The sequence below is a fragment of the Myxine glutinosa genome, chromosome 8, assembly GCF_964187855.1.
Source record: "Myxine glutinosa chromosome 8, kmMyxGlut1.1, whole genome shotgun sequence".
NCBI lineage: Eukaryota > Metazoa > Chordata > Myxini > Myxiniformes > Myxinidae > Myxine > Myxine glutinosa.
The window spans coordinates 5,075,783-5,089,318 of record NC_136268.1 but is presented as its reverse complement, the minus strand read 5'-3'; the positions used below and the strand labels follow the sequence as shown (position 1 = coordinate 5,089,318).

At 43.1% G+C, this 13,536-nt stretch overlaps 1 protein-coding gene across 1 annotated transcript in view; it reads left to right on the top strand.

The window, feature by feature from the left end:
• The window catches only part of SNRNP70 (small nuclear ribonucleoprotein U1 subunit 70), a 42,867-nt gene extending 30,984 nt beyond the window's left edge, over positions 1 to 11,883 (top strand). The window contains exons 7-9 of the mRNA XM_078782880.1: positions 7,104 to 7,205; positions 8,092 to 8,179; positions 10,560 to 11,883. Of these exons, the coding sequence (XP_078639006.1) occupies positions 7,104 to 7,205; positions 8,092 to 8,179; positions 10,560 to 11,400 (1,031 nt within the window). The 3' untranslated portion in view covers positions 11,401 to 11,883. The remainder of the gene's footprint in view (positions 1 to 7,103; positions 7,206 to 8,091; positions 8,180 to 10,559) is intronic.
• The last annotated feature ends 1,653 nt before the right edge of the window (positions 11,884 to 13,536 follow it).

Below are 13,536 nucleotides of genomic sequence, written 5' to 3'. Positions count from 1 at the left end.
GGAAGCGATAAAAGCAATAAATAAATAAAAACACCTTTAGAGGCCATTTTTCCCCGCAAGCGGGGGTTGGCCTTTTTCGGGGACCGTGGTTGTTGTTGTTTTTTGGTCCCCTTTTTGAAGCAATGTTTTACGGCCGGATGCCCTTCCTGCCGCCAACCCTTTTTGTCGCCTTTTTACGACAAACAAGGAATTACCAGTGAACTGGTACTCAATTTGCCGACCTCGGAAAGGATGACAGGCTGCGTCAACCCCCCCTGGCGTTAATTCAGCGATCGACCGGGATTCGAACCCAGGATCCTAGGATCCTAAGCTGGCACCCTAGCCGCTAGCCCAACACCAGGGTCTAGCCGCTAGCCCAACACCAAGCGATAAAAGCAATAAAGAGTAGAAAAGCGGGAGGGCCGACGGGAGTTGTGGGAGATATGTTGAAGGCAGCAGGAAGTTGGGGTGTGAAGAGAATGACAGAGATCTGTAATCTGGCGGTGAAAGAAGGCCGCATTCCAGTGGATTGGGAACTGAGTACCCTCGTCCCTCTATACAAGGGGAAAGGTGACCCTCTGGAGTGTGGCTCGTACCGAGCGATAAAGTTATTGGAGCATGGAATGAAGGTATTGGAAAGTGTTGGAGAGGAGGATAAGGAAGAAAGTGAAGATCGATGAAATGCAGTTTGGATTTATGCCAGGAAGAGGAACGACAGACGCACTTTTTTATTGTGAGGCAGTTGCAGGAGAAGTACATGGAGAAGAGGAAGAAGTTGTTTCTTGGGTTTTTTGATCTGGAGAAAGCATTCGATAGGGTTCCACGCAAAGTATTGACATGGGCAATGAGGAAGTTAGGAATGGAGGAATGGTTGATCAGAGTAGTGATGGCAATGTACAAAAGAGCGCGCACAGCTGTAAGGACGAAGGGCGGGAACAGTGGTGAGTTTGAGGTGAAGGTGGGAGTGCATCAAGGGTCGGTACTAAGTCCACTACTATTTGTAGCTGTGATGGAGGTGCTGGCTCAGAACGTAAAGGAGGGTTTACCGTGGGAGTTGTTGTATGCAGATGATCTGGTGTTGATTGCGGAAAGTATGGATGGACTGAAGGAAAAGATGAACAAGTGGAAGAAATGTATGGAGACAAAAGGTCTGAAGGTGAATATCGGAAAGACGAAGGTGATGGCAAGTGGTAAAGCATGTGGTGAGGTGGAAAGAACTGGGAAGTGGCCCTGTGCTGTGTGCAGGAAGAGTGTCGGAGTGAACTCCATTCAATGTACAATGTGCGCTGAGTGGGTTCATCAAAAATGTCGTGGTCTGAGAGTGTCATTAACCAGTGTGGCAGCTACATTCAAATGTAAGGTGAGCACAGAGGGAGCTGCAGATGGAGGAAATGTTGAGTTGGATCTTGGAGACAGCGTGAAGCTGGAAGGTGTCAAAACATTTTGCTACCTCGGAGACATGCTGAATGGAGAAGGTGGATCAGACTCGGCAACGGTTGCTCGAGTGAGATGTGCATGGAAGAAGTTTCGGGAACTGAGTGGCGTGCTGATGAGGAGGGGAGTGTCGTTGAAGCTGAAAGGAAAGGTGTATGCTGCATGTGTGAGAAGTGTTGTGATTTATGGGAGCGAGACATGGGTAATGAACGTAGAGCAGCAACGAAGGTTCGAAAGGGTGGAAATGCGAATGGTTCGATGGATGTGCGGAGTATCGTTGAGAGAGAGGAAGACAAATGATGAATTGCGAAAAATGATGGGAATAGAGCCTGTGATTGATGCTGTGAAGAGGAACAGGTTGAGATGGTTTGGTCATGTGTTGAGGAAGGATGAAAGTGACTGGTTGAGAAGAGTGATGGAAATGAATGTAGAAGGAAGTAGAGGACGGGGAAGACCGAGAAAGACCTGGCTAAAGATGGTGGAAGAAGAAATGCGGGCAAGGGGGTTAACAAGGAGAGATGCAGAAAATAGGGCAAGATGGAGAAGATTGTCATGGGGACCGCAAGGCTAACCCCCGCTCTAGCAGGGAAAATGGCCTTAAAATGCATGTTGTTTGTTGAAGGAGGAACAACTGAGGAAGTTTGCAGTGGTGGAGATGAAGTACTTTAGATCAGCGAGAGGAGCAACATCACACCAAATGCTGATATCAGACACAAAATCAAAGTGAGAAACATTAGAGATAAAGTACAGAAGTTGAGGCTGAGGTTGTATGGCCATGTCCAGAGGATGGACAGGCAAAATTTGGCAAAATGGGCAATGGATCTGAAGAGTGAAGTTAATTGGGAGACCAAGAAAATGGTGAATGGACTGTATCGAGGATGACGCAAGTGAAGTTTACTTCAGTATTGTAATGGAGAGGCAGGCTTAGAAGAGGATCAGCCCAACAATGGGACAACCCAACCTCCCCACCCATCCACCCGGTGAGTGGGTTAGGGGAAAAGAAGAAGTAGACCTTTAAATGTGGTCAAAACAGAATTTTATTTTTGATGAGCCAACAGTATTTCCCTTCCCACCCTCCCCTTCCCCCTTCTCCCCTGCCATACCCTCCCACTCTCCCCTCCTCCATTCTCTTAGTGGCTCTCTTTATTGCTTCTACTCGCAAATAACTTGTCGTTACGGTCAGGTTAACTCTGACTTTTATGATTTATGACTTGTGATACTGGAATCCACCATGTGGCACTATACTCTACTCTACTATACATATTTACAGAGAGAGAATTATGGTGCCTGCCACCGACGCTGAACCTCAAAAAATATTTAGCCTCTAAAATCTTCCTGAACACAACCGAGTTCAACCACCATTCTTCAACTCATTTCGTCAAACGATTCGGTTCATGTAATATTCCCACACCTGAGAGTCTGAATTGTTTTTAACCGTCTGAAACTTTATCATGTGTCCTCAAGCTCATTGCATCCGGGTTGCAAGACCATTGGTATGTGCGTGTGTGGCACTTGTGCAAACGATGCAAAACTTTAAACAAACAAGGACTCCCATGAAGAATATTTTATTAATAACTCAGACGTCACATGGTGGATTAAAGGAAAACATTTGGACATTATCTTCTCCGAAAAATTACTTCGCAAAATTTTCTTTTATACTGGCATATGTTATAAACTCCAAATGGGGTATGTTTATAGGTTGATAACTATGACTTGGTGAAGTGGTATTCCAGCCATAATTGGTTGAATCTAAATCCTTACAGAAAATCTGAAACGTCATATATCTGATCTATGACCCGACGTTGGTGGATAATTAAATTTATGATGTCCTTCCTTGGTCACGTGGTCTGGTGTCCATATTGGATTGAAAAAAAAATGTTAAAAATATTCTTCAGAACTGCTTAACAGATTTATGCAAAAATTCATACATATCATGGACTAGTCATGGGGAATATAGTTTGAATTTTTTTTCATATTTGCCTTAATTGATGCAATTTGGCCTTGATGTGCTCAAAGTGGTTGTTAAATATGCTAATAATCTATTTTTCAGACCCTCCCACCCCCCCTCCCCCCTTCCCCGAGGGTTCAGGGTGGGAGCAGGAGGACACCAATGATCTCTGTAAATGTGTATCGTAAAGCGCCGTTCCCTGTGTGAGGGGTATTACAAGTCGTACCTAGAACGGTATTCGGTAGAGCGCATAGTCTTGCCTCGCTCGCCTTTTCTGAACAAAAATACCATCATTAACTGAATACGATACTGCTATGGCCCATATCATCCATGCACCCTATTTTAAGTCACATACATTGCCATTATCTATAGCTTTAATTTTTTCGTTTTTTATACATGGTCTAAGCTTGTGGATGAGCTAGGACACAGGACAGTCCAGGACAACATAACAAAAGTAACAACAGGAGAAATGGAAAAGTACAATAGCAGGGTGGAGGGAGAAGGCAGGCTGAGGAAGACAAACAAGGCATGCAGGTAAAGAGGGTTAGGGAAATCGCAATGGGGTGGACAAGGTGGATACGTTAGCAAATATTTGGGAGGGGTGGTGGGTTGGGTGGGGGGCGGGGGGGCCTAACGGGTGTAGAAAAGATCATGGCTTTGGATGGGAGATGATCAAAATTCTCTTGAAGACCGGGAAAAGAATGAGATCAAGGAGAGTGCAGACGGTAATTCCATAGGCAGAAAAGAGGAATAAATGAGTGGAGGTGAGCAGTGGTTCTGGATATAGGCAGTTTCACTGGGAAGGAGTTGCTGGTGAGCCACGTGCATCTTGCAGATACTTGGGAGGTGGGCAGAGCATGGAGAGGGCAGAGGGTGCAAGACCAGAAATGAGGTGGTGAAGACAAAGAGATCACCGACCTGTCCTCGATGGTGAAGTGATAGGTCTATAGACTCAGCTTCTTCGTGAGATATTCCAGTGATCTTGAATGCCTCGTTTTCCATGGCGTCAAGCTGAGCAATATGTGAGGCAGGGGAGCCAGCCCAGAGGGGAGTGCACAATAAATAAATAAAGCTGTGGATAATGGCAATGTATGTGACATAAAATAGGGTGCATGGATGATATGGGCCATAATTGTATCATGTTCAGGTAACGATGGTGTTTTTGTTCAGAATGTTTGAGCAAGATGAGACTATGCACCCTACCGAATGCCGTTCTAGTCGTTAATTGTAATACCCCTCACCGGGAGCGGCGCTATACGATACACATTTACAGAGAGATCATTGGTGTCCTTCCCCATCCCTGAACCCACTTACGGTCTGAAAAAATTTCATCGTCTTAAAACCTTGTGCACACCCTGAGTGCTACCACCAGTATAAGAATGCATAGAAGTCAAACAAACCTACAAACAAACAGACTTCTCAACTTTGTGAAAATGAAAACGAGTCGAAAGGAAAAAAAGAGACTTCCCTCATTCCTGTATGCAAGTCATTTCCATGCGACACTGAGGTGCACATTATAAGCATACATTTATACAATTCACTGCCTTGTACTGGTACGGTGCAACACACCTTACAGAGGGAAGCGTAACAACAAATAACATGGAACCGGGAATGATACACAAACGCATGGATTTGTAGAGTTGCAGAAAGAAATGGAGTCAAAACACTTGAGTACATTTTAATTTAAAATTTTATAGCAATCTTAGCAACTTGAAACATTTTCCAGGCTTATTGCTTGAGTTCGGGTTTTGCAGAATTCGAGTCAGTGATATTACATTCACAAAAAAAAATGTAGTTTAAAAAATGAATTTCGTTTGTTATTTAAAGAAAAAGTCAAAAATAATCGTTTGTTTGTGCACTTGCGTTGGAAAAATCCAATTATTTGTGTGCGATTCTCCATAGACTTGATTCCCATAGCGTAATTACAAAATTTATTTTAAAAGGAACCGCAATTTGGTGCACAAGGAATACCATCTATACTGGAGTGCAAGCACAGTCCATGCTCTGCTCACGTCAATCGCCGCTGCTATGGATGAGCATTGCTACGGATCTCAATATCGATTTCTGTCATTAAACACTGAATAAAACTCCATCTCATAATCTCTAGAGAGCCGAGTCAAAGTGAAATTCGATTTGAAAGTAAAAAAACAAAAAATTTCCTCACCTCTCCACATCGAAGATCCTCCACTGCACCCCTGGGCGGTGTATTTTGCAATCAGCGTGACCCAATTGTGGGGAATGTTAAAATTATTAACGTTAGGTGGAAAAAATGTGGAAACCAGATCCATGGGATGTGCCACTTTAAACTAAATCTTGATTACAATGTCCATTGTATGCTCACCTACGTCAAAGGAAGTATGTAGACGTGGCAGTATCTATTGCGACATAAACACACGGGGGGTTTTTTATTATTATTTTTGGCAATCTCATCTGTATTTTGATTATTTTTCACAGGGTAAAACAAAATAGTTTCTCCAAAGGTGCACATGTGATGACCGGCATTTTGTTTTTTTGGAATATTTTCTCCAAATTTTCAACCCAGTCGGGTGACTTTCAAATCTTATTTCACTTAGATTGGGCTCTCCATAGATTGTTGGACGGAATTTTATTTATTTAGTGCCAGTAATTGAGATAGAGATTCACAGCAAAGCTCATCCGAAGCAGCTGCGGATTGACGTGAGCGCAGCATTCGGTTGTGCTCGTGCTCGTGCTCAGGGGATAGACTTGTATTCCTTCTGCATCGAGTTGTGGTGCTTTTCTTTTTCTTCACTGCTTTTCGATTTTGATAATAGTTTGTAGTCAACAGGCAATTATTCAAAACGCACATTGAAAGGATATAATTTTGATATTTATAAAAATGGTATTTACCTCCTTTAACTCAATAAACCAATTTGACTCCAATGTTTAAGCAACTACTGAAACCTTGTTTAAAATAAATGGCAGGATTTTGACAATTTTTAAACATCGTGATAGGAAATGTGTAAAAGCACACATACTGTCAAGGGGATGCTGGGTGGGAAAATTTTCAGGTAAGGTCGGGTAGGTATAGTCTACTTGTGAGACGAGCTGCTCCGCTTCTCGAAGATTGCTCAAAGCCTTGGGTTTCTCGCTACGCAAGATAGCAGCTTCGTGCCATTGGGTTGTAAGTAAATCCAGGTAATGGAACCGGCTGGGCATTGCTTTTGTGTTTTACCTCATCCCTCGCCGGTCATCCCTTTCCCTTGTTGAGGACTGGTATGGATGTGCCATTATTCAGCACGGCCCAAGGACGTAGCAGTCATTTCACCGTATTGCTTTTCCTGCGCTTTGTCTCACCCACCTTCTTGTACTTACTGAACTCTGTAAATGTATGCTGTGACAACATCTGGAGTACAGCAGGAGTTGAAGCATCTCGTGGTGTGTCTGTTTCCTTTTTGTTGTTCAAGGTTTGTGACCGGTTTGTGCTTTGCACAAAGGATGTGTATCTTGGACATTGTAATAACTCTTTATCATGGTGAAAGATTGCAGCAGTATCGGTAGTCTCTTTTCCCCTGCAGTGGCGGTGGCATGTGGCTGTCCAGACCAGCTCGTTTTGATCATGGTTTACTCTTGCAGTGACAATGTGGAAGAAAGAATGTTTTATCAGATATTTTCATCCTTTCGAGCTCTGTCATGCAGCATCCACTTGCTAACCCAAGGCTTAGGGTTTATCTATTTATTTATTCCCTTCTCCGTTTGTGGTGTGGGCCCCATCCCCTCACAGCTGCATACAAACATGCCGATGGCAAGAAGATTGATGGAAAAAGAGTGCTGGTTGACGTGGAGAGAGCTCGCACTGTCAAGGGCTGGCGCCCACGCAAACTTGGTGAGCAATGTTGCATGTTATCGTTTCAACCACTTTTCGCAGCGTTTCAAACAATTGAATTATTTAGCCATTTGATGCAATGAACTGAACTTTGAATGGCTGTTTGTTACACACTCACTCAAATATAATTCTGAAAGAGGGTAAAAATTGGTATATCTGTGCGTTAAGGGAAAAGCTTCGCAGATGTTACATCGTCCCATGTAAAGTGTGCATGTGACATGTTCCATATTGCACTTCTGTGAAGATGCTAGTCAGCAAGTGCATTTTGGAATGTGACATGTGTACTCTAGTGTTCAGCACCATTGCACTGAGGCAGCACCGAATGATCGAGCCTGAATTTCCTTTAGAAGTTTGTCTTTCTATTCTTTCTTGTCTTCTTTTTTGCCAACGCACAAGTTGCATGCCTTTTTATGCATAAGGTTTCCAAGCTAAGCCCAGCAGATTGACATTTCTTTGAGATGTTCCATCTGCCCTCACTGCATTTGGATAAGCGCATCCCTATCGTATATGGGGCAAAGTTTCTGGAAGCTTCCTTTGTTAGCATCACGATTCAATCATCTTGCAAACACTTATGTGGAACATGCGATGTACAAGAAACGTTAAATGTTTCCATGTCATTCGTGCCTCAAAAAATTGGCAAGAACGTGCAGTTTTTGCAAAAACAAATTAGGTTTTTCTGGTTTTGTGTAGTTTTTCATTGCTTATTTGTCTGCTTGGGTCCATGGTGTTCAAACATTGTTTCAGTTGCCCATTTGTGTGAGATCAAAGAATATGAAACAACCTTCATTTACTATTCTAATAATCGTCATGTTAGATAATCTGCCTTATTGAAGGCTGATTTGTCATTTTTGGGACACTTTAAAAAAAGGCTTTATGCATTGAATAGGAGGTGGGCTTGGTGGAACGCGGAGAGGCGGTGCTGACGTGAATATCAAGCACTCTGGACGCGATGAAATGATGCGGTATGAGGATGGGTAAGCATGTTAAAATTCGTTCTTCTGAGACTTTATCTGCCAAAGGCATTCATGGCTTGGTGATGTCTATCTTGCACAAAAATCCAAATGAGCTTTCAAAACGATCCTGCAATTGTACTCTGTTGTTAAGAGACTGTGCAAATGACCATCCAGTGCTAACCATTTAACACGGTGGTGAAGGTTTACTTTTGTGTTTGCCTTAATCTTTTTATTAATCGTTGAGTCTTTTTGACAATAATGTGCCTTTCATTTGTGCTTACCAGTTAATTATTCAAATTAATATGGCAGTCATGACATTAAAGGTTTACAGTGTCCCATATTTACCTCCGCTACCAAAGGTGGATGGAGGTTATGTTTTCACCCCTGTCTGTCTGTTTGTCTGTCCGTTTGTGAACAAGATATCTCAAAAAGTGGTGGATGGATTCGGCCGAAATTTGGCAGAGATGTATAACGTATTTGGCAAGGACGAAATCATTCGATTTTGGTGAAGATCTGGATTCGGATCCGACTCTAATAATTTTTTTTAAATTGATTCTTCACCATTGGGAGATAGGGCCAAAAACGATACATAGCAGGATATCTCAAAAAGTTGTGGACGGAATAGGACGAAACTTGGTGGACCGGTTGGGTGTCTGACAAGGACAAATATATTCGATTTTGGTGAAGATCCAGACCCGGATCCAGCTAATAGATTTTTTAAAGTGATTCTTCACTATTGAGTAATGTGGCCAAAAATGATGTATAGCAGGATATCTCAAAAACTTTGGATGGATTTGGACGAAACGTGGTGGAGAGGTTGTGTGTGTGACAAGGAATAATCGTTGAGATCTTAGTGAAGATCTGAATAAGGATTCGGCTACAATAATTTTTTTTATTTTTTAAGTCATTCTTCACCATTGAGAGATCGGGTGAAAAGCGATGTATAACTTGATATTTTAAAAAGGTTATGGACGAGTTATGAATAAACTTGGTGGATGAGTTGGTTAGGTGACAAGAACAAGCCGATGAGATTGTGTTTCAGGGCCGAATCCAGATCCGGCCTATCAGTGGGATACAAAACGTAAATTGTTCACCAGGCGGAGGTATGCTCTCCACTGAGTGCGGTTCTCGTTGAGAAAGTGAATTGCTGAACTAACCTTTAATATTTTTGGTATTGAGTTAAAACGTCTGCCTGTGAAATATTTTTTGAATACATCAAGTTTTAGGGGTTGCACGGTTTTGTGGGGTCTTAGGAGTTGCCAGCCACTCAATGTTTGTGCCCGATAAGCGTTGTGCCTGATGAGCGTTGATTTCCTGCAATAGGGAAACTTCTTGCGATGTTCTGTCACAACCTGAAGCAGATACTGGGTTTGCTGTTCATTCCTTGTCTGGAGACCATTGTACTCTTCAATAAGGGCAACTGCATACACCAGAATACAGCTGTACTGTATTCAATTAACTTAAAAACAGCTTCAAAATGTGCAGTACATAGCAAGGTCATAGGTCAACTGTAATGGTCAAAATCACAAGTATAGCAGTGGAGAATAAATAATCAACTCCAAACATTTATGCGAGCCAAAATGAAAATTACAAACTCCGTGTGCAACCCCTACATTTAGTCCAAATGGCTTAAAATTTCACCACAAGGGGTTTTTCATACATACAAAATTTTGTGTTAGGAGCCTGACTTTTCTAACTTAAATTTTTAAGAAGCACCCTAATCTTGACCAATCCAAAACTAGGTGTCATGCTAAACTTTCTCTGGTTTTTTTTTTTTTTTTATATAAATTTTGGAACCTTTCCCAAAGCGGGATAGGTGGAAGTACATCACAGCCCTGACAAATCAAGTGATAGGCAGTGGGTGGGGTGAGCTGGTTCGCTTTTGGTTTTTCTGTTCTTTTATGTTGTGTTATTTTTTGCGGTGGAAAAAATATCCAAAGAAAAGCAATAGTGTCCATGTTAATTTTGTCAATAAATGACTGCGATTTTAGTCACAGTTTTGCTGGAAAAGAAGTGGCACATCCATCAAAACCATGCAATGTGAGGAACCTGGAAATGTTTCACTCAATTTGGGGAGACTGGTGATCCCTTGTGTGGGAGAGCCCACATTGGCTCAGATTTGTGGGGAAGCAAGGTAGTTTTTGTCTGTGACATTAAGCAGTAACAGAATGGATGGTGGGCCCTGAATGTTTTCTCTTGCACATTGCATGGCTGAGACACAAATAAATTTCCTAAATTTACAAATGAATCCTCATTATTGTTGTAATATTTATTTATTTTATGCACTTTATGCTTGCTCCTTTTATATTAAAGGACAGTCCTGCTCTTTTTATGTTGACATTTTGTTAATGCACATAAGGCATTTAATCAGGTTTTCACTGACTCTTTTTATTCTGCACAGTGGCCGAGAACGTGAGAAAGAGCGTCCTGAGCGTCCTGAGCGTCCTGAGCGTCCTGAGCGGGTTCGTGAAAGGGGGGAGCGAGAACGTGGAATCCCCGAACGAGACCGCAACATACCCGAGAGAGATCGCGCCATTCCTGAGCGGGATCGCAGCATTCCCGAGCGAGACCGTACTTCCGTCAGTGACCGTCACGAACGGGGGCGTGACTTTGTGGATAGGACGTCTGATCGGGAAAGAGACCGTCGACGTGAGCGAGAAGATCGGCCACGAGACAAAGAACGAAAGCGACGGACAGGTAGCCGTGAGAGGCGCCGTGAACGAAACCCTGAACGAAGCGCAGAGCGAAATGCGGAACGAAATGTGGAACGAAACCCTGAACGAAACGCAGAACGAGAACGAAACCCTGAACGAAATCCCGATGACAGAGTTGTGGCCGACACTTCAATGGATGGTGATAGCAGGCCAGAGAGCACGGAGGTAGCTGAGGGTGAAGAAAAGCCCAGGGAGCGTGACCGTGAGAGGGATCGTGACCGGGACCGAGAGCGGAAGGGTGACCGAGACAGAGATCGGGATCGCAAGCGAAGTCACAGGGATCGTGACCGTGGTGACCGTGAACGACGAAGGGACAAAGACAGAGACCGTGATCACCGTCGTGAGCGAGACCGCGATCGAGATGAGGTTATTAGGCCTGAGAACGGGCAAGGCGAGCCACACGAGCAGGAAGTGCAGGATGCAGCTGTAGTGGAGCAGCAGGGTGAGCCGGTTCAGGCAGTGTGTGCAGACGAATCCTCCCAGGATGGTTACCAGCAGATGGATCAATTCATGACAGAAAACTATTAGATGAAATATTGGCGAGTTAAAGCATTATGTGAATCTCAAGTACACACTGAGTGGCAGTTCTTTGCTGTTTCATTTACGCTTCGGTGGAGCCTGTGTTTTTTTTTTTTTTTAACTATGATTGGCCTTTATGGGGCGAGACCAAATGCAGCGCCAGGCGGAGCACTTTCATATGGACAAATCATTGTACAGTTGCTGAGTAATAACATTTGGATTGCATATTTGATCGTATTCATTCAGGAATACTCACGAAGGGAGTTGCATTAACACCGATGCATTGGGAGTTGTACTGTCCTATCATGCGATTTCATTTCTACTTGAGTAGGAACCTTGTTCATTTATGAAAGTACTTTTGCAGGTTTTGCTCGATTGACTGAAACCCAGTTTTTTTTGTTTGTTTTTTTGCCAACAGTCTGTTTGTGCTTTATACCAGCATTTCAGAATGTCTCCTTCCTGTATCTTTCATTAATAAAATCTTCAACTGTCTTTTGTTTGTTTTTGCTTTGGTGTCTCGCACCAAGCAAGTGAAAGCCACATGGCTTCAGCATCCTTTCATGTCCTGAAGAAATTTGGATAGGGACACAGCCCCCCCCCCCCCCCAACCAATCCCCTCCCCCTCCCCCACCCCAAAAAATAGAATACATCTAGAAAACAAAACAAAATGCAAAGACCACACAATAATACCTCGAGCAAATAAAAAGGACCACACACTGTCTATCAACTAAAGAACCTTGGCGCAGTGCTCGATATATAGAGTCAGACCAAATCGACTATGGCATCGTAATAGGCGCTATTTTGTTACCCAACCCGCCCCATGCGCTATGCAATAATTGTAGCTATAAAGATGTGCATTACGAGCTGATTTTTGACCCAGCTGAGACATTGATGAGGGTGAAATTCGATGGGGTGGGAGGTAGGGTCAGATAGATTAAAGGATGAGCGGTGTAGGAGAATGTTTAAGACTCAGGAGACTCCAATGACTGAGACAGTTTGTACCAATAAGGCTTTATTATAATTACTATGTCACTTGTTTCAATTCAATAAAGACTACAATAGCTAATTCAAGTCGTTGGTTCTTGCTGTTCTTTGGCCGATCCTCCCTCAGCGCTGTTTCTCGTTCCGTACTCGTTCGTTCCGTTGGGCAGGGATTCTGGTGACAAGTCTGTCGAGTCCAGAAGATGTTCACGCTTTTATGCGCACCGCAGTATTAATCCTCCCTGCGCTAATCCTAATCCGTTCTCCGCAAACGTTACTCGGTCGCCTCACCGGCACCAGCTCGCTCCCCCCTGCTGGGAATTCCTTCAATGCTACATTTGCTTCACAATAGTGAAAGCCTAGGAATGTGCTCTAGCCCGGGGCCGTGACAAGGTGAACAAAAGGACTCCCAGGTTCCATGTTCCGAGGTACATTCCTGACATTCTTACGAACCACTCATTGGTTCACTCACCAATCTCATAACTAGTTACATAGTATAAAGATTTATTCTACCACAATCCCTCATCTTTTTGTTTTATGTTTATATTAACCATTAATATAAACATCAATACAAGTACAAGTAAACAATCAATCACTACAAGTAAACATCAATACAAGTACTCAAACCATAACTTTGGTAATCTAATTCCCTTAGGCATACACCGTCATCCTGCAAGAATCACAAAACTTTTCGTTGGTCATTGACTCCTTCCATATTGTTAATTCAATCTATTTCACTTGCATCACAAATATCTTTGCAAAACAACACTTCACCATCACCAAGACACAACAATTTCACTTCACCAATTTTCAAATTTATAAAGCATCTGCAACATTTGGCAAAACGTTTGCCTCCAAACAAATGTTGACTTTGTTTGAAAGGAAGGGCTGATCACTTGTGTTTGAATTCAGGTATGAAACATTTTCTTCTAATGTCTTCATAGCACCTGCACTACTTCGTGTAGGGCCTCGCTGTTGTAACAACTGTGCGGAGTCATAGACTGACCCTGCTCTCCATGCAGCATTCTTGCCACTCTTGCTGTAAACCATAGTAATTCCTGAACAAGGCATTCGCCCAGTTGTAGTCGACTTGCCTCCTCCCTCATTATGAGTGGGCAGCAAGTATTGGTGTGACGTTGATTGGCCAGCAAGATGTGGAACAGG